Genomic DNA, 16,857 nt, shown 5'->3' with positions numbered 1-16,857 from the left:
CTGTCCCTGTCCCCCCTCTATCTCCCAAGCTATCGCTCACTATCTGTTCTCTCTCCCCCCTCTCTCCCTCCCAAATCTGTCTCTCCACCAGTCTCTCTCCCTCCCTCACAAACTCTCACTCTCTTCCTCGCTCTCTCCCTCCCAAACTCTCTCACTCTTTCTCCCTCTCTCTGCTCTCCTTGTCCCCTCCCTCTCATTATCTCCCCCCTTCCCTCCTTCCCCTTCCCTCTCCCCCACTTCCTCTCCTGCTTCCCTGACCTTCCCCCCGGGGAAGGTGATGAACTGCAGATCTGGGGGTGGGTGGGGTATGGGTGGTATCTGAAACCTGGGTGAACGCACTGTGAGTGCGGGATTTGGCCCCTGGGTGCCTCCTTTCACACAGGGAAGGGTGGGGGAAGCTTCCCATCCCCTCATTTAGAGCCCATCTGTGTTCAGGCTCCCGTTACCATAGGGCTCTGCATGTTGTGATCCCTGCAACTGAGGTGCTTGTCAGCCCAGGGCACTGTGGAGAAGGTGAACTGTGTGGGATGGGAATCACAGGCAGCTCCTGTTCAGGTCATGGTGGGCATGGGGAAGAGGGTGAACTGTGTGGGATGGGGATCACAGGCAGCTCCTGTTCAGGTCACGGTAGGCATGGGGAAGGGGGTGAACTGTGTGGGATGGGGATCACAGGCAGCTCCTGTTCAGGTACATGGTGGGCATGGGGAAGAGGGTGAACCATCCGCAACGGGAATCACAGACAGCATGGGTTCAGGCATGTGGTGACATGGGTTTCCTGTGTTCAGACTGAAGGGTCCAAAATGGGGCAGCAGCAGATCTCAAGGCTCGGCATTGGACACAGACGAGAGCCTGATAGATCAGGAATGGCAGCCGGTCGAGTGTTCTAGCAACACAACGGAGACATACAGCTCCAATACGGAGGCCCAAGAACCGGTAATGTCCATCAGGTCAGCCATCACGGCTTGGGAGCAGTCTATAGTGGAGGGACCTACACTCTGTGTCTGACCCCGGGAGTGTGTGATGCAGACATCCCACCTCTCCCGGAAGTTCCGGGAGTCTCCCGCATATGAATAGTGGCTCCCTGATGCCAGCAAATTATATACAATGTCACGGAAATCAATTTTTTTGAGAGCGAGCGAGAGAAAGCAAGAGAGAGCCCGAGAGAGAGAACAAGCGAGAGCGCGAGAGAGAGAGAGCGCGCGAGAGAACGAGAGAAAGCAAGCGCGAGCAAGAGAGAGAGAGCGCGAGAGCAAGCAAGCGAGAGCGCGCCATGGCAGTGTTCCAAAAAAATATAAAACGTACGTCACCCCTGACTACACTAAAGTGTACCCCTGCCTAATAGGGGTCAAAAATAATGACAGTGTTGCTCGCTGCACTGTTTGCAACAGTGACTTTTCTATTGCCCATGGCAGGTTAAGACTGTAAAAGACATGTTGAGGTGTCATTCGTTCATTAGCATAGCTAACGTTATTTCAACTAGCTGGCTAGCTGCTAAGGAGCTACTCTATTGCAGACATCCCACCTCTCCTGGAAGTCTCCCGCAAATTGATGGTGCTACCTCCCTGAAATGAGTTTTTGCAGGGTGGGATGTCTGGTGATGAGATGATGTGGAGGGAACTTCACTCTGTGTCTGACCCTGGGAGTGTGTGATGGGACAATATAACATAGAAACGTAGAAAACTTACAGCACAATACAGATCCTTCGGCCCACAAAGTTGTACCGAACATGTCCCTACCTTAGAAATTACTAGACTTCCCCATAGCCCTCTATTTTTCTAAGATCCATGTACCTATCCAAAAGTCTCTTAAAAGACCCTATCGTATCCGCCTCCACCATCGTTGCCGGCAGCACATTCCACACACTCACACTCTGAGTAAAAAAAACTTACCCCTGATATCACCTAAAACCTATGTCCTCTTGTGACAACCATTTCAGCCCAGGGAAAAAGCCTCTGACTATCCACACGATCAATACCTCTCATCATCTTATACACCTCTATCAGGTCACCTCTTATCCTCTGTCGCTCCAAGGAGAAAAGGCCGAGTTCACTCAACCTATTTTCATAAGGCATGCTCCCCAATCCAGGCAACATCCTTGTAAATCTCCTCTGCACCTTTTCTATGGCTTCCACATCTTTCCTATAGTGAGGTGGCCAGAACTGAGCACAGTACTCCCAAGTGGGGTCTAACCAGGGTCCTATATAGTAGAGGGAACTTCGCTCTGTCTCTGACCCCAGGAATGTGTGATGGGATGATGTAGAGGGAACTTCACTCTGTGTCTGACCCCGGGAGTGTGTGATGGGACGATGTAGAGGGAGCTTCACTCTGTGTCTGACCCTGGAAGTGCGTGGTGGGACGGTGTTGGCCTTGTGTCTGATGCACGGAGTGTGTGATAGAATGGTTTAGAGGGAGCTGCACTCTGTAACTGACCCCAAGGGTATGCAATACTGCCTGTGGTTATGTTGCGTGTTCATTCTGTGTTAATCCATCTCTTGGGTCTAATCTCTTTTTGAAGCTTTGAGCAATGTCTTGTGTGTGGAATATTCTGGGTTTTGAAGGGGAGTTTGAACCTGGACTGGAACTGCAATGCTCTGTGAATAAGAAGAAAGAACATCACAGCATAGTACTTGGCCCTTCAGCTCACGATGTTGTGCTGATGTTTTAACCTATTCCATGGTCAATCTAATCCTTCCCTCCTGCAAAATCCTCCATTTTTCTATCATCCAAGAGCACAAGAGTCTCTTAAATATCCCTAATGTATCCACCTCCATCACCATGCCTGGCAGTGCATTCCACACAATGATCGCTGTTTCTGACATCCCCCCCCCTATACTTTCTGCCAATAACCTTAAAAATATGGCCCCTGGTATTAGCCATTTCTGCCTTGGGAAAAAGTCTCTGGTCCACTCAATTTATGCCTCATCATCTTGTACACCTCTAGCAAGATGCCTTTCATCCTCTTCTTCAAAGAGAAAAGCCCTAGCTCACTCAATTGATCCTATAAGATATGCATCCTGGTAAATCTCCTCTACACCCTCTCTAAAGCTTTCACATCCTTCCTATAATGAGGTGCCTAGAACTGAACCCTTCTTTGTTACCAGTTCTGATGAAGGTCTCAGCCCGAAATGTTGACTGTTTGCTCTTTTCCATAGATGCTACCTGACCTGCCTGGTTCCTCCAGCATTTTGTGTGTGTTGCTTTGGGTTTCCAACATCTGCAGATTTTCTCATGTTAGTGACAGTACTTCAAGTGTGGTGTAACCAGAATTTGATCGAGTATTGTCATCAATTTGTTTTGTCACATCCTAATGGGGTAATTCTATGTGCGTCTGTCTGTAGCTGTTCCGGCCACGGTGGAGTTTCGGGATGCAGGAGCAGTGCCCAGTTTTTCCTCACACCAGCGACCCAGAGAAATCAGCTGGGGAGAAGCTTGGTCACCGGGAATCCGGGACAGATCCGATCCGGGGTGGATGTGTCCTGTGGGGAGTGGGACACCTGGCCAAGGAGTGAGTGACCGGCAGGTCGTGACACCATGGATAATTGTTATTGAGTGTGCATTTTTATTGACTATTTATTGCTGGGGCTGTGGGGCTGGAGGTGAGTGAGTGAGTCTCTCAGACTGTGTGTTCTCCCTCTGACGTACTGGGCAGTGTGGGATCAAATCTCTGGAACGGACCTATCGTCTCTGTGGCCACTGTCCCTCTGCATATTGCGGTGGGATGGAAGGGTCTCTGCTGTCTGATGGGCAGCGTCGTGGAAGGCAGAATGCTGGGCCACTGAGGGACAGGAAGAGTGTTTCTGTAAGCCTGGGGGTGGCCACACTCTCCTTAGGTCTGCCTACCTCAGGGCAGGCAGAGGTTGGGACAAGCTGACTGCACAGCACCCAGTATGTCCCTGTAGAATGGGTGATTATCACTCACACCTCATCCTGTGGCCAGGATGGTTGATGCCCCTCTCCGACCTCATGCTGGGTGTCTGAAAAACTCCCCCCCACTCCCACAACCCCCGTCTGCTTCGATATTCTTATTGTTAGAATTCAATTTCTTTGACCAGTGTTGGTTGGGTGTATGGTTTATGGTCTTCTTGCTAACAAGTGCGTGTTCCCAGATGACCCATCCCCAGCCTGTTGGCGTCAGTGTGTGTGGGGGGTGGAGATGAACTGGGTGTGACATAGGGGAGGTGGTCAGGGGTTTTGAGACAAACCTTAGCCTCCATTCAGCACCTCTGTCCTGACCCACATACCTAACCCGAGCCTCCACTGCCAGGCTTGGCTCGTGTTCCCACAGGCTTCAACTGTTTCATGGTCCGCCTTGTCCCCGCCACTCCCCGTCTTGTCCTCACCTTGTCCCCTCCACTCCGCACCTCATCCTCACCTCTTCTCTTCCACTCCCCACCTTATCCTCACCTCCTCTCTTCTCCACGCCACTACTTGTCACCCCTCCACACCCCACCTCGTCCTCCCCTCCACTGTCCAATGCCGTTGGTGATGTGCACTGGGTGACAGTCTGTGATGATCCTCAGGCAGCTGAGAGTTTATGCCTTTTAAGTTGTTACTGTCCTGAGGTTCTGCATTTTCCTGGCAATGTTCCTGAGCAGCAATGGGCTGCTTTAACCACTTAATCTGTTATCGCATTGACTGCCATCTGTGGCCATCATTCCAGAGGAAAATAAACCTGGGTGTAAATTGATTGTCCTGGCTGGTCTTGTTGTGTGATCAGAGTAACTAGCCAATCACAAAGTGCATCACACACAGCCCTGGAAAACCAATGCAAACTTTCGGTAACTTGCAGGGTAAAAAGTGAATGCTATCTGTAGAAATTTGCTGGAATGGGAACAGTCTGTGAGTTATCAGAAATTGTTCAACGATGTGGGATGAATGATGCATGGAGAGATGTTAGACACTGTACTGGGATGTGAATTGGATGCTTGAAGTCCAGTCACCTAAAATCAGAACAGAAAAGACAACCTGCAGTTTCCATCTGCACGTACTCCGGCACCCAATAATGACCTGCAGCAGTACATATTCCCACACTCCCACAGCCTGTCGTGTCCCTCAGTACGTACTCCCGCACCCTGTGGTGTCCCTCAGTACGTACTCCCGCACCCCGTGGTGTCCCTCAGTACGTACTCCCACACCCCGTGGTGTCCCTCATTACGTACTCCCGCGGTGTCCCTCAGTACGTACTCCCGTACCCACAGTGACCCTCGGTACGTACTCCCGTACCCACAGTGACCCTCGGTACGTACTCCCGCACCCTGCGGTGTCCCTCAGTATGTACTCTCGCGGTGTCCCTCAGTACATACTCCCGCACCCTGCGGTGTCCCTCAGTACGTACTCCCGCGGTGTCCCTCAGTACGTACTCCCGCACCCCGCGGTGTCCCTCAGTACGTACTCCCGCACCCCGCGGTGTTCCTCAGTACGTACTCCCACGGTGTCCCTCAGTACGTACTCCCGCACCCTGCGGTGTCCCTCAGTACGTACTCCCGCACCCACACTGTCCCTCAGTACATACTCCCGCGGTGTCCCTCAGTACGTACTCCCGCACCCCGCGGTGTCCTTCAGTACGTACTCCCACACCTCGCGGTGTTCCTCAGTACGTACTCCCGCACTCCCGCGGTGTCCCTCAGTATGTAGTCCTGCACCCCGTGGTGTCCCTCAGTACGTACTCCCGCGGTGTCCCTCAGTACCTACTCCCGCACCCCGCGGTGTCCCTCAGTACGTAGAATCATAGAACACTACAGCACAGAAAACAGGCCATTCAGCCCTTCTAGTCTGTGCCGAAACTTTATCCCGCGAGTCCCATTGACCTGCACCCAGTCCATAACCCTCCAGACCTCTCCTATCCATGTATCTATCCAATTTATTTTTAAAACCTAAGAATGAGCCCGCATTTACCACGTCAGATGGCAGCTCGTTCCACACTCTCACGACTCTCTGAGTGAAGGAGTTCTCCCTAAACCTTTTCCCCTTCACCCTAAAGCCATGTCCTCTTGCATTTATCTCTCCTAATCTAAGTGGAAAGAGCCTACTCGCATTTACTCTGTCTATACCCCTCATAATTTTGTAAACCTCTGTCAAATACCCCCTCATTCTTCTACGCTCCAAGGAATTAAGTCCTAACCTGTTCAATCTTCCCCTGTAACTGAACTCCTGAAGACCCGGCAACATCCTAGTAAATCTCCTCTGCATTCTTTCAATCTTACTGATATCCCTCCTATAGTTAGGTGACCAGAACCACACACAATACTCCAAATTTGGCCTCACCAATGTCTTATACAACCTCACCATAACATTCTAACTCCTATACTCAATACTTTGATTTATGAATGCCAGGATGCCAGAAGCCTTCTTTACAACCCTGTCCACCTGTGACGCCACTTTCAGGGAATTATGTATCTGAACTCCCAGATCCCTTTGTTCCTCGCACTCCTCAGCACCCTACTATTTACTGTGTATGTCCTACCTTGATTTGTCCATCCAAAATGCAACACCTCACACTTGTCTGCATTAAGTTCCATCTGCCATTTTCTGGCCCATTTTTCCAGTTGGTCCAGATCCTTCTGCAAGCTTGGAAAGCCTTCCACGCTGTCCACAACCCCCCCAATCTTAGTGTCATCAGCAAACTTGTTGATCCAATTTTCCGCATTATCATCTAGATCATTGATATAGACATCAAACAACAATGGTCCCAGCACAGATCCCTGAGGCACACCACTAGTCACAGGCCTCCAGTCTGAGAAGCAATCATCCACCACCACTCTGTCTTCTCCCACACAGCCAATTTCGTATCCAGTTTACAACCTCTCCATGGATACCTAGAGTCTGAACCTTCTGAACTAACCTCCCATGTGGGATCTTGTCAAAGGCCTTACTGAGGTCCATGTAGACAACATCCACAGCCTTTCCTTCATCTAGTTTCTTGGTAACCTCCTCGAAAAACTCTACAAGATTTGTTAAGCAAGATCTACTGTGCACAAAGCCATGCTGACTATCTTTAATCAGCCCTCAGCTGTCCAAATACATGTATATCCGATCTCTCAGAACACCTTCCAATAATTTACCTACTACTGATGTCAGGCTCACCGGCCTGTAATTACCTGGTTTACTTTTGGAGCCTTTTTTAAACAATGGAACAAGATGAGCGACCCTCCAATCCTCCGGCACCACACCCGTGGCTAAGGACATTTTAAATGTTTCTGCCAGGGCCCCTGCAATTTCTACGCTAGTCTCTCTCAAGATCTGAGGAAATAGCATGTCAGGCCCGGGGGATTTATCTACCTTTATTCGCTGTAAGGCAGCAAGCACCTCCTCCTTTTTAATCTCTATATGTTCCATGACACTACTGCTTGTTTCCCTTCCTTCCATATGCGCTATGGCAGTTTCCTGAGTAAATACTGATGCAAAAAAAACTGTTTAAAATCTCCCCCATCTCATGAGGCTCCACTTATAGACAACCACTCTGAACTTCTAGGGGACCAATTTTGTCCCTTACTATCCTTTTACTTTTTTCTTTCTTTTTAAATCTTTTTATTAATTTTTCCAAAGTTATAAACAAAATAACAATGTTGATACAAAGAGATTGGAATAATCTTATTATTAATAAACATATACAGAAAAGATTTCTGATAACACAGGTATAATAGACTTCCAAACTCATGATGTAATTAATCGTAGAACCCTTTACTCTTAATATACTTGTAGAAACCCTTTGGGTTTACCTTCACATTATCTGCCAGAGCAACCTCATGTCTTCTTTTTCCCTTCCTGATTTCCTTCTTCAGTATTTTCTTACATTTTCTATACTCTTCAAGTACCTCATTTGTTCTTTGTTGCCTTTTTTTAAAATCGGAGCAAGAGGCTGAGAGTGAAGGAGTAAAGGAATCTCGGAGAGAAGTCTTTTTTTTAAACACTGCCCAGGGAAAATAGGCTAGACAACGCAGGCGCATGACGTAGAGCGCCAAAGGTTAAAAAAAACACCATATACAGCGGGCAGCAGAGTGAGGGGGAGCAGAGTGGGATGGCTTTGACTCAACAGGCTTCAGCGTGAACAGGTAGAAGCGAGGGTAGGTTTCAGTAAGTTTTGTCTTGTTTGTTTAGAGTAGAGAGAATGCCAGGCAGGATGTTGGAACGCTTCTCTTGCAGGATGTGGGAAGTCAGGGAGGCCTCCAGTCCCCCCCATCCCTCCCCACTGATCTCCCTCCTGGCACTTACCCTTATAAGCGGAACAAGTTCTACACATGCCCTTACACTTCCTCCCTTACCACCATTCAGGGCCCCAGACAGTCCTTCCAGGTGAGGCGACACTTCACCTGTTGAGTCGACTGGGGTGATATACTGCGTCCGGTGCTCCCGATGTGGCCTTCTATATATTGGCGAGACCCGACGCAGACTGGGAGATCGTTTTGCTGAACACCTACGCTCTGTCCGCCAGAGAAAGCAGGATCTCCCAGTGGCCACACATTTTAATTCCACATCCCATTCCCATTCTGATATGTCTTATCCACGGCCTCCTCTACTGTAAAGATGAAGCCACACTCAGGTTGGAGGAACAACACCTTATGTTCCGTCTGGGTAGCCTCCAACCTGATGGTGTGAACATTGACTTCTCTAACTTCCTCTAATGCCCCACCTCCCCCTCGTACCCCATCCGTTATTTATTTTTCTACACACTTTCTTTCTCTCACTCTCCTTTTTCTCCCTCTGTCCCTCTGACTATACCCCTTGCCCATCCTCTAGGTTCCCCCCCGCTTCCTTCTCCCTGGGCCTCCTGTCCCATGATCCTCTCATATCCCCTTTGCCAATCACCTGTCCAGCTCTTGGCTCCATCCCTCCCCCTCCTGTCTTCTCCTATCATTTTGGATCTCCACCTCCCCCTCCCACTTTCAAATCTGTTACTAAATCTTCCTTCAGTTAGTCTTGACGAAGGGTCTCTGCCTGAAACGTCGACTGTACCTCTTCCTAGAGATGCTGCCTGGCCTGCTGCGTTCACCAACAACTTGGATGTGTGTTGCTTGAATTTCCAGCATCTGCAGAATTCCTCTCGTTTGCCTTACCTACAATCCTCCTTGCATTGAAATAGATACACCTGAGAATATTTCTATCATGTGCAAAACCTTTGATTTCTGTCTATACATGCAGTCGTCACATGACCTTTATTCTCCTCCACCTCACTATCTGCTCTAACACTCTGGTTCCCCTCCCCCTGCAAATCTAGTTTAAACCAACGGAGCAGCACTAGAAAATCTACCCGCAAGGATGTTAGTCCCCCTCCAGTTCAGGTGCAAACTGTCCCATCGGAACTGGTCCCACCTTCCCTGGAACAAAACCCAATTGTCCAGAAACATGAAGCCCTCCCTCCTGCACCATCTCTTTAGCCACGTATTTAGCTGCATTATCTTCCTATTTCTAGCCTCGCTAGCACGTGGCACGGGTAACAATCCTGAGGTTGCAACCTTGGAGGTCTTGTCCTTCAACTTTGCACCTAACTCCCTAAACTCTCTTTGCAGGACCTCCTCCTCCTTCCTATCCACATCATTGGTCCCTACATGAACCACGACATCTGGCTGCTCACCCTCCCTCCTGAGAATACCGAGAACTCGATCCGAGATATCACGGACCCTGGCACCAGGGAGGCAACAGACCATCTGGGATTCTCGATCTCTCCCACAGAACCTCTATTCTGTCCCCCTAACTATCGAATCCCCTATCACTACTTCTCTCCTCTTTTCCGTCCTTCCTTTCTGAGTTGGGGGTCCAGTCTCGGTGCCAGAGACGCAACCACTACAACTTGTCCCCGGTAGGTTGTCCCCACCAACAATATCCAAAACGGTATACTTATTGTTGATGGGAACGGCCACAGAGGTGCTCTGCTCTTTCTGTCTGTTGCCCTTCCCTGTCCTGACAGTCACCCAGCTACCTGCCTCCTGACTTTTAGGGGTGACCGTCTCCCTGAAACTCCTGTCTATTTCTGCCTCTGCCTCACGAATGATCTGAAGTTTATCCAGCCCCAGCTCCAGTTCCCTAACTCGGTTTGTCAGGAGCTACAGCTGGATGCACCTTTTACGGGTGTAGTCATCAGGGACAATTGTGCTGTCTCTGACTTCCCACATACTGCATACGGAGCACTCAACTGCTCTAACTGCTTTCTCCATTATCTACTCCTAAGTTAATTAAATTAATTAAAGGAACTTACCGGGCATCACATCACTGGGAGCAAGCTCGTCCTCAGCCTCTGCTCACCGAAGCCTCTCGACCCAAAGCCTCAAAGCTCCACTCCAACCCCAAGCCATTCACACACCAACCTTCAGTTACCCCTCCTTTTATTTGTCCCTGTCAATTATCTCAAGTACTCATTCCCTCTGATCAACTAATCAACACTCAGTTTAACCCTTCGGTTGCCCTCCATGCTTCTATTAAAGCACACTCCCCTCAGCTCCTCAGCTGCTTCCCAGCACTCAGTGCTCTCCCGAGCCCCTTGCTCCTCTTCCTGTGATGGTCCCGCGATCACACTGCCCGATCCCCGCTCCGCGCTGCTTTCAAAGCACACTCATCTCAGCTCCTTACCTGCTTCCCAGCACTCAGTCCTCTCCCGAGCCTCTTGCTCCTCCTCCTGTGATGGTCCCGCGATCACACTGTCCCTGAGTACGTACACCCACACCCCGCACTGTCCCTCAGTACGTACTCCTGCACCCCATAGTCTCCCTCAGTACGTGCTCCCGTACCCACAGTGTCCCACAGTACATACTCCCACACACCGCACTGTCCCTCAGTACGTACTCCCACACCCCACAGTGTCCCTCAGTACATACTCCCGTACCCACAATGTTCCTCAGTACGTACTCCCGTACCCACAGTGTCCCTCAGTACGTACTCCCACACCCGACACTGCCCCTCAGTACATACCCCCGTACCCACAGTGTCCCTCAGTACGTACTCCCGTGCCCCACACTGTCCCTCAGTACGTACTCCCACACCCCACACTGTCCCTCAGTACATACTCCCGAACCCACAGTGTCCCTCAGTACATACTCCCGCACCCCACATTGTCCCTCAGTACGTACCCCATACCCCACACTGTCCCTCAGTACGTACCCCGTACCCCACACTGTCCCTCAGTACGTACCCCCGTACCCCACACTGTACCTCAGTACGTACTCCCGCACTCCATACTCTCCCTCAGTACGTACTCCCACACCCCACACTGTCCCTCAGTATGTACTCCCACACCCCATAGTCTCCCTCAGTACGTACTCCCACACCCCACAGTGTCCCTCAGTACGTACTCCCGTACCCACACTGTCCCTCAGTACGTACTCCCGCACCCCACACAGTCCCTCAGTACGTACTCCCGCACCCCATACTGCCCTCAGTACGTACTCTCGTACCCACAGTGTCCCTCAGTACGTACTCACACACCCCACACTGTCCCTCAGTACGTACTCCCGCACCCCATAGTACCCTCAGTACGTACTCCCTCACCCCATAGTCTCCCTCAGTACATACTCCTGCACCCCATAGTCTCCCTCAGTATGTACTCCCAGACCCCACACTGTCCTTCAGTACGTACTCTCGTACCCACAGTGTCCCTCAGTACGTACTTCCACACACCACACTGTCCCTCAGTACGTACTCCTGGACCCCACACTGTCCGTCAGTACGTACTCCCACACCCCACACTGTCCCTCAGTACGTACTCCCACACACCACACTGTCCTTCAGTATGTACTCCCGTACCCACAGTGTCCCTCAGTACGTACTCCCACACCGCACACTGTCCCACAGTACGTACTCCCACACCCCACAGTGTCCCTCAGTACGTACTCCCATACCCCACAGTGTCCCTCAGTACATACCCCCGTACCACACACTGTCCCTCAGTACGTAATCCCGCGTCCCACAGTGTCCCTCAGTACGTACTCCCGAACTCACAGTGTCCCTCAGTACGTACTCCCGCACCCAACAGTGTCCCTCAGTACGTACTCCCACACACCACAGTGTTCCTCAGTACGTACTCCCACACCCCATAATCTCCCTCAGTATGTACTCCCACACACCTCACTGTCCCTCAGTAAGTACTCCCACACCCCATAGTCTCCCTCAGAACGTACTCCCACACCCCAGACTGTCCCTCAGTACGTACTCCCGCACCCCACACTATCCCTCAGTACGTACTCCCACACACCACAGTGTCCCTTAGTACGTACTCCCGCACCCCATAGTCTCCCTCAGTACGTACTCCCGTACCCACAGTGTCCCTCAGTACGTACTCCCACACCCCACACTGTCCCTCAGTACGTACCCCACACTGTCCCTCAGTACGTACCCCCGTACCCACAGTTTCCCTCAGTACGTACTCCCGTACCCACAGTGTCCCTCAGTACGTAATCCCGCACACCATAGTCTCCCTCAGTACGTACTCCCGTACCCATACTGTCCCTCACTATGTACTCCTGTACCCACAGTGTCCCTCAGTACGTACTCCCACACCGCACACTGTCCCACAGTACGTACTCCCACACCCCACAGTGTCCCTCAGTACGTACTCCCATACCCCACAGAGTCCCTCAGTACAGACCCCCATACCGCACACTGTCCCTCAGTACGTAATCCTGCATCGCACAGTGTCCCTCAGTACGTACTCCCGAACTCACAGTGTCCCTCAGTACGTACTCCCGTACCCACAGTGTGCCTCAGTACGTACACCCACACCCTATAGTCTCCCTCAGTACGTACTCCCACACCCCACACTGTCCCTCAGTATGGACTCCCGTACCCCACACTGTCCCTCAGTAAGTACTCCCACACCCCATAGTCTCCCTCAGAACGTACTCCCACACCCCACACTGTCCCTCAGTACGTACTCCCGCACCCCACACTGTCCCTTAGTACGTACTCCTACACCCCACAGCGTCCCTCAGTACGTACTCCCACACCCCATGGTCTCCCTCAGTACGTACTCCTACACCCCACACTGTCCCTCAGTACGTACACCTGTACCCCACAGTGTCCCTCAGTACGTACTCCCGTGGCCCACAGTGTCCCTCAGAATGTACTCCAACACCCCACACTGTCCCTCAGTACGTACTCCCGCACCCCACACTGTCCCTCAGTACGTACTTCCACACCACACACTGTCCCTCAGTATGTACTCCCACACCCAATAGTCTCCCTCAGTATGTACTCCCACACCCCATAGTCTCCCTCAGTAAGTACTCCCACACCCCACACTGTCCCTCAGTACGTACACCTGTACCCCACAGTGTCCCTCAGTACGTACTCCCGTGGCCCACATTGTCCCTCAGAATGTACTCCAACACCCCACACTGTCCCTCAGTACGTACTCCCGCACTCCACACTGTCCCTCAGTACGTACTCCCGCACCCCACACTGTCCCTCAGTACGTACTTCCACACCCCACACTGTCCCTCAGTATGTACTCCCACACCCAATAGTCTCCCTCAGTATGTACTCCCACACCCCATAGTCTCCCTCAGTAAGTACTCCCACACCCCACACTGTCCTTCAGTATGTACGCCCGTACCCCACATTGTCCCTCAGTACGTGCTCCCACACACCACACTGTCCCTCAGTACGTACTCCCTTACCCACAGTGTCCCTCAGTATGTACTCCCACACACCATAGTCTCCCTCAGTACATACTCCCACACCCCACACTGTCCCTCAGTACATACTCCCGCACCCCATAGTCTCCCTCAGTTCGTACTCCCACACCCCACAGTGTCCCTCAGTACGTACTCCCGTACACACAGTGTCCCTCAGTACATACTCTCGCACCCCATAGTCTCCCTCCGTATGTACTCCCGTACCCACAATGTCCCTCACTATGTACTCCTGTACCCACGGTGTCCCTCAGTACGTACTCCCGCACCCCACACTGTCCCTCAGTATGTACTCCCGTACCCACAGTGTCCCTCAGTACGTATTCCCGCACCCCACACTGTCCCTCAGTACGTACTCCCGTACCCACAGTGCCCCTCAGTACGTACTCCCGTACCCACAGTGCCCCTCAGTACGTACTCCCGTACCCACAGTGCCCCTCAGTACGTACTCCTGCACCCCACACTGCCCCTCAGTACGTACTCCCACACCCCATAGTCTCCCTCAGTACGTACTCCCGTACCCAGTGTCCCTCAGTACGTACTCCCACACCCCACACTGTCCCTCAGTACGTACTCCCGCACCCCATTGTGCCCTCAGTACGTACTCCCTCACTCCATAGTCTCCCTCAGTACGTACTCCCGCACCCCATAGTCTCCCTCAGTACGTACTCTCGCACCCCATAGTCTCCCTCAGTACGTACTACCGTACCCACAGTGTCCCTCACTATGTACTCCCGTACCCACAGTGTCCCTCAGTACGTACTCCCACACACCGCACTGTCCCTCAGTATTGACACCTGTCCCCCACAGTGTCCCTCAGTACGTACTCCCACACCCTATAGTCTCCCTCAGAACGTACTCCCACATACCACACTGTCCCTCAGTACGTACTCCCACACCCTATAGTCTCCCTCAGAACGTACTCCCACACACCGCACTGTCCCTCAGTATGGACTCCCGTCCCCCACAGTGTCCCTCAGTACGTACTCCCACACCGCATAGTCTCCCTCAGTACGTACTCCCACACCCCACACTGTCCCTCAGTACGTACTCCCGTACCCCATAGTCTCCCTCAGTACGTACTCCCGTACACCACACTGTCCCTCAGTACGTACTCCCGTACCCACAGTGTCCCTCAGTACGTACTCCCGTACCCACAGTGCCCCTCAGTACGCCCTGCACCCCACACTGTCCCTCAGTACGTACTCCCGTACCCACAGTGTCCCTCAGTACATACTCCCACACCCTATAGTCTCCCTCAGTACGTACTCCCACACACCGCACTGTCCCTCAGTATGGACTCCCGTCCCCCACAGTGTCCCTCAGTACGTACTCCCACATCGCATAGTCTCCCTCAGTACGTACTCCCACACCCCACACTGTCCCTCAGTACGTACTCCCGTACCCCACACTTTCCCTCAGTACGTACTCCCTCACCCCATAGTCTCCCTCAATACGTACTCCCGCACCCCATAATCTCCCTCAGTACGTACTCCCGCACCCCACAGTGTCCCTCAGTACGTACTCCCACACACCACACTGTCCCTCAGTACGTACTCCTAGACCCCACACTGTCCCTCAATTCATACTCCCACACCCCACAGTGTCCCTCAGTACGTACTCCCGTACCCACAGTGCCCCTCAGTACGTACTCCCACACAGCACACTGTCCCACAGTACATACTCCCGTACCCACAGTGTCCCTCAGTACGTACTACCGTACCCACAGTGTCCCTCAATACGTACTATCGCACCCCATAGTCTCCCTCACTATGTACTCCCGTACCCACAGTGTCCCTCACTATGTACTCCCGTACCCACAGTGTCCCTCAGTACGTACTCCCGTACCCACAGTGTCCCTCAGTACGTACTCCCGTACCCGACACAGTCCCTCAGTACGTACTTCCACACCCCACACTGTCCCTCACTACGTACCCCCGTACCCACAGTGTCCCTCAGTACGTACTCCCGTACCCCACACAGTCCCTCAGTATGTACTCCCGTACCCACAGTGTCCCTCAGTACGTGCTCCCACACAGCACACTGTCCCTCAGGTTGTACTCCCGCATCCCATAGTCTCCCTCAGTATGTACTCCCGTACTCCACACTGTCCCTCAGTACGTACTCCCGCACCCCACACTGTCCCTCAGTATGTACTTCCACACCCCACACTGTCCCTCAGTACGTACTCCCACACCCAATAGTCTCCCTCAGTATGTACTCCCGTACCCACAGTGTCCCTGAGTACGTACTCCCACACCCCAAACTGTTCCTCAGTACATACTCCCACACCCCACACTGTCCCTCAGTACGTAATCCCACACCCCACACTGTCCCTCAGTACGTACTCCCACACCCCACACTGTCCCTCAGTATGTACCCCCGTAACCACAGTGTCCCTCAGTACGTACTCCCGTTCCCACAGTATCCCTCAGTACGTACTCCCACACACCGCACTGTCCCTCAGTACGTACTCCCGTACCCACAGTGCCCCTCAGTACGTCCTGCACCCCACACTGTCCCTCAGTACGTACTCCCGTACCCAAAGTGTCCCTCAGTACATACTCCCACACCCTATAGTCTCCCTCAGTACGTACTCCCACACACCGCACTGTCCCTCAGTATGGACTCCCGTCCCCCACAGTGTGCCTCAGTACGTACTCCCACACCGCATAGTCTCCCTCAGTACGTACTCCCACACCGCACACTGTCCCACAGTAGGTACTCCCACACCCCACAGTGTCCCTCAGTACGTACTCCCACACCCCACAGTGTCCCTCAGTACATACCCCCGTACCGCAGACTGTCCCTCAGTACGTACTCCCACACACCGCACTGTCCCTCAGTATGGACTCCCGTCCCCCACAGTGTGCCTCAGTACGTACTCCCACACCGCATAGTCTCCCTCAGTACGTACTCCCACACCGCACACTGTCCCACAGTAGGTACTCCCACACCCCACAGTGTCCCTCAGTACGTACTCCCACACCCCACAGTGTCCCTCAGTACATACCCCCGTACCGCAGACTGTCCCTCAGTACGTACTCCCACACCCCATAATCTCCTTCAGTATGTACTCCCGCACCCCATAGTCTCCCTCAGTACGTACTCCCGTACCCACAGTGTCCCTCAGTACGTACTCCCACACCCCACACTATCCCTCAGTACGTACCTCCGTATCCACAGTGTCCGTCAGTACATACTCTCGTACCCACAGTGTCCCTCAGTACGTACTCCT

General features: G+C 52.4%; 1 protein-coding gene across 4 annotated transcripts in view; it reads left to right on the top strand.

Annotated features, from left to right (window-relative positions):
• The window catches only part of LOC140197915 (calmodulin-binding transcription activator 2-like), a 216,123-nt gene that overhangs the window by 19,327 nt on the left and 179,939 nt on the right, over positions 1 to 16,857 (top strand). For 3 of the 4 annotated variants that reach the window (XM_072258518.1, XM_072258515.1, XM_072258517.1), the window contains 2 exons: positions 786 to 947; positions 3,339 to 3,505. In XM_072258518.1, the coding sequence (XP_072114619.1) occupies positions 786 to 947; positions 3,339 to 3,505 (329 nt within the window). The remainder of the gene's footprint in view (positions 1 to 785; positions 948 to 3,338; positions 3,506 to 16,857) is intronic. The other variant, XM_072258516.1, reaches the window with a different exon arrangement.

The sequence above is a fragment of the Mobula birostris genome, chromosome 5, assembly GCF_030028105.1.
Source record: "Mobula birostris isolate sMobBir1 chromosome 5, sMobBir1.hap1, whole genome shotgun sequence".
NCBI classification, from domain to species: Eukaryota; Metazoa; Chordata; class Chondrichthyes; order Myliobatiformes; family Myliobatidae; genus Mobula; species Mobula birostris.
Note: the sequence above shows the minus strand (reverse complement) of the source record. Positions and strands in the feature narration are given on the sequence as shown.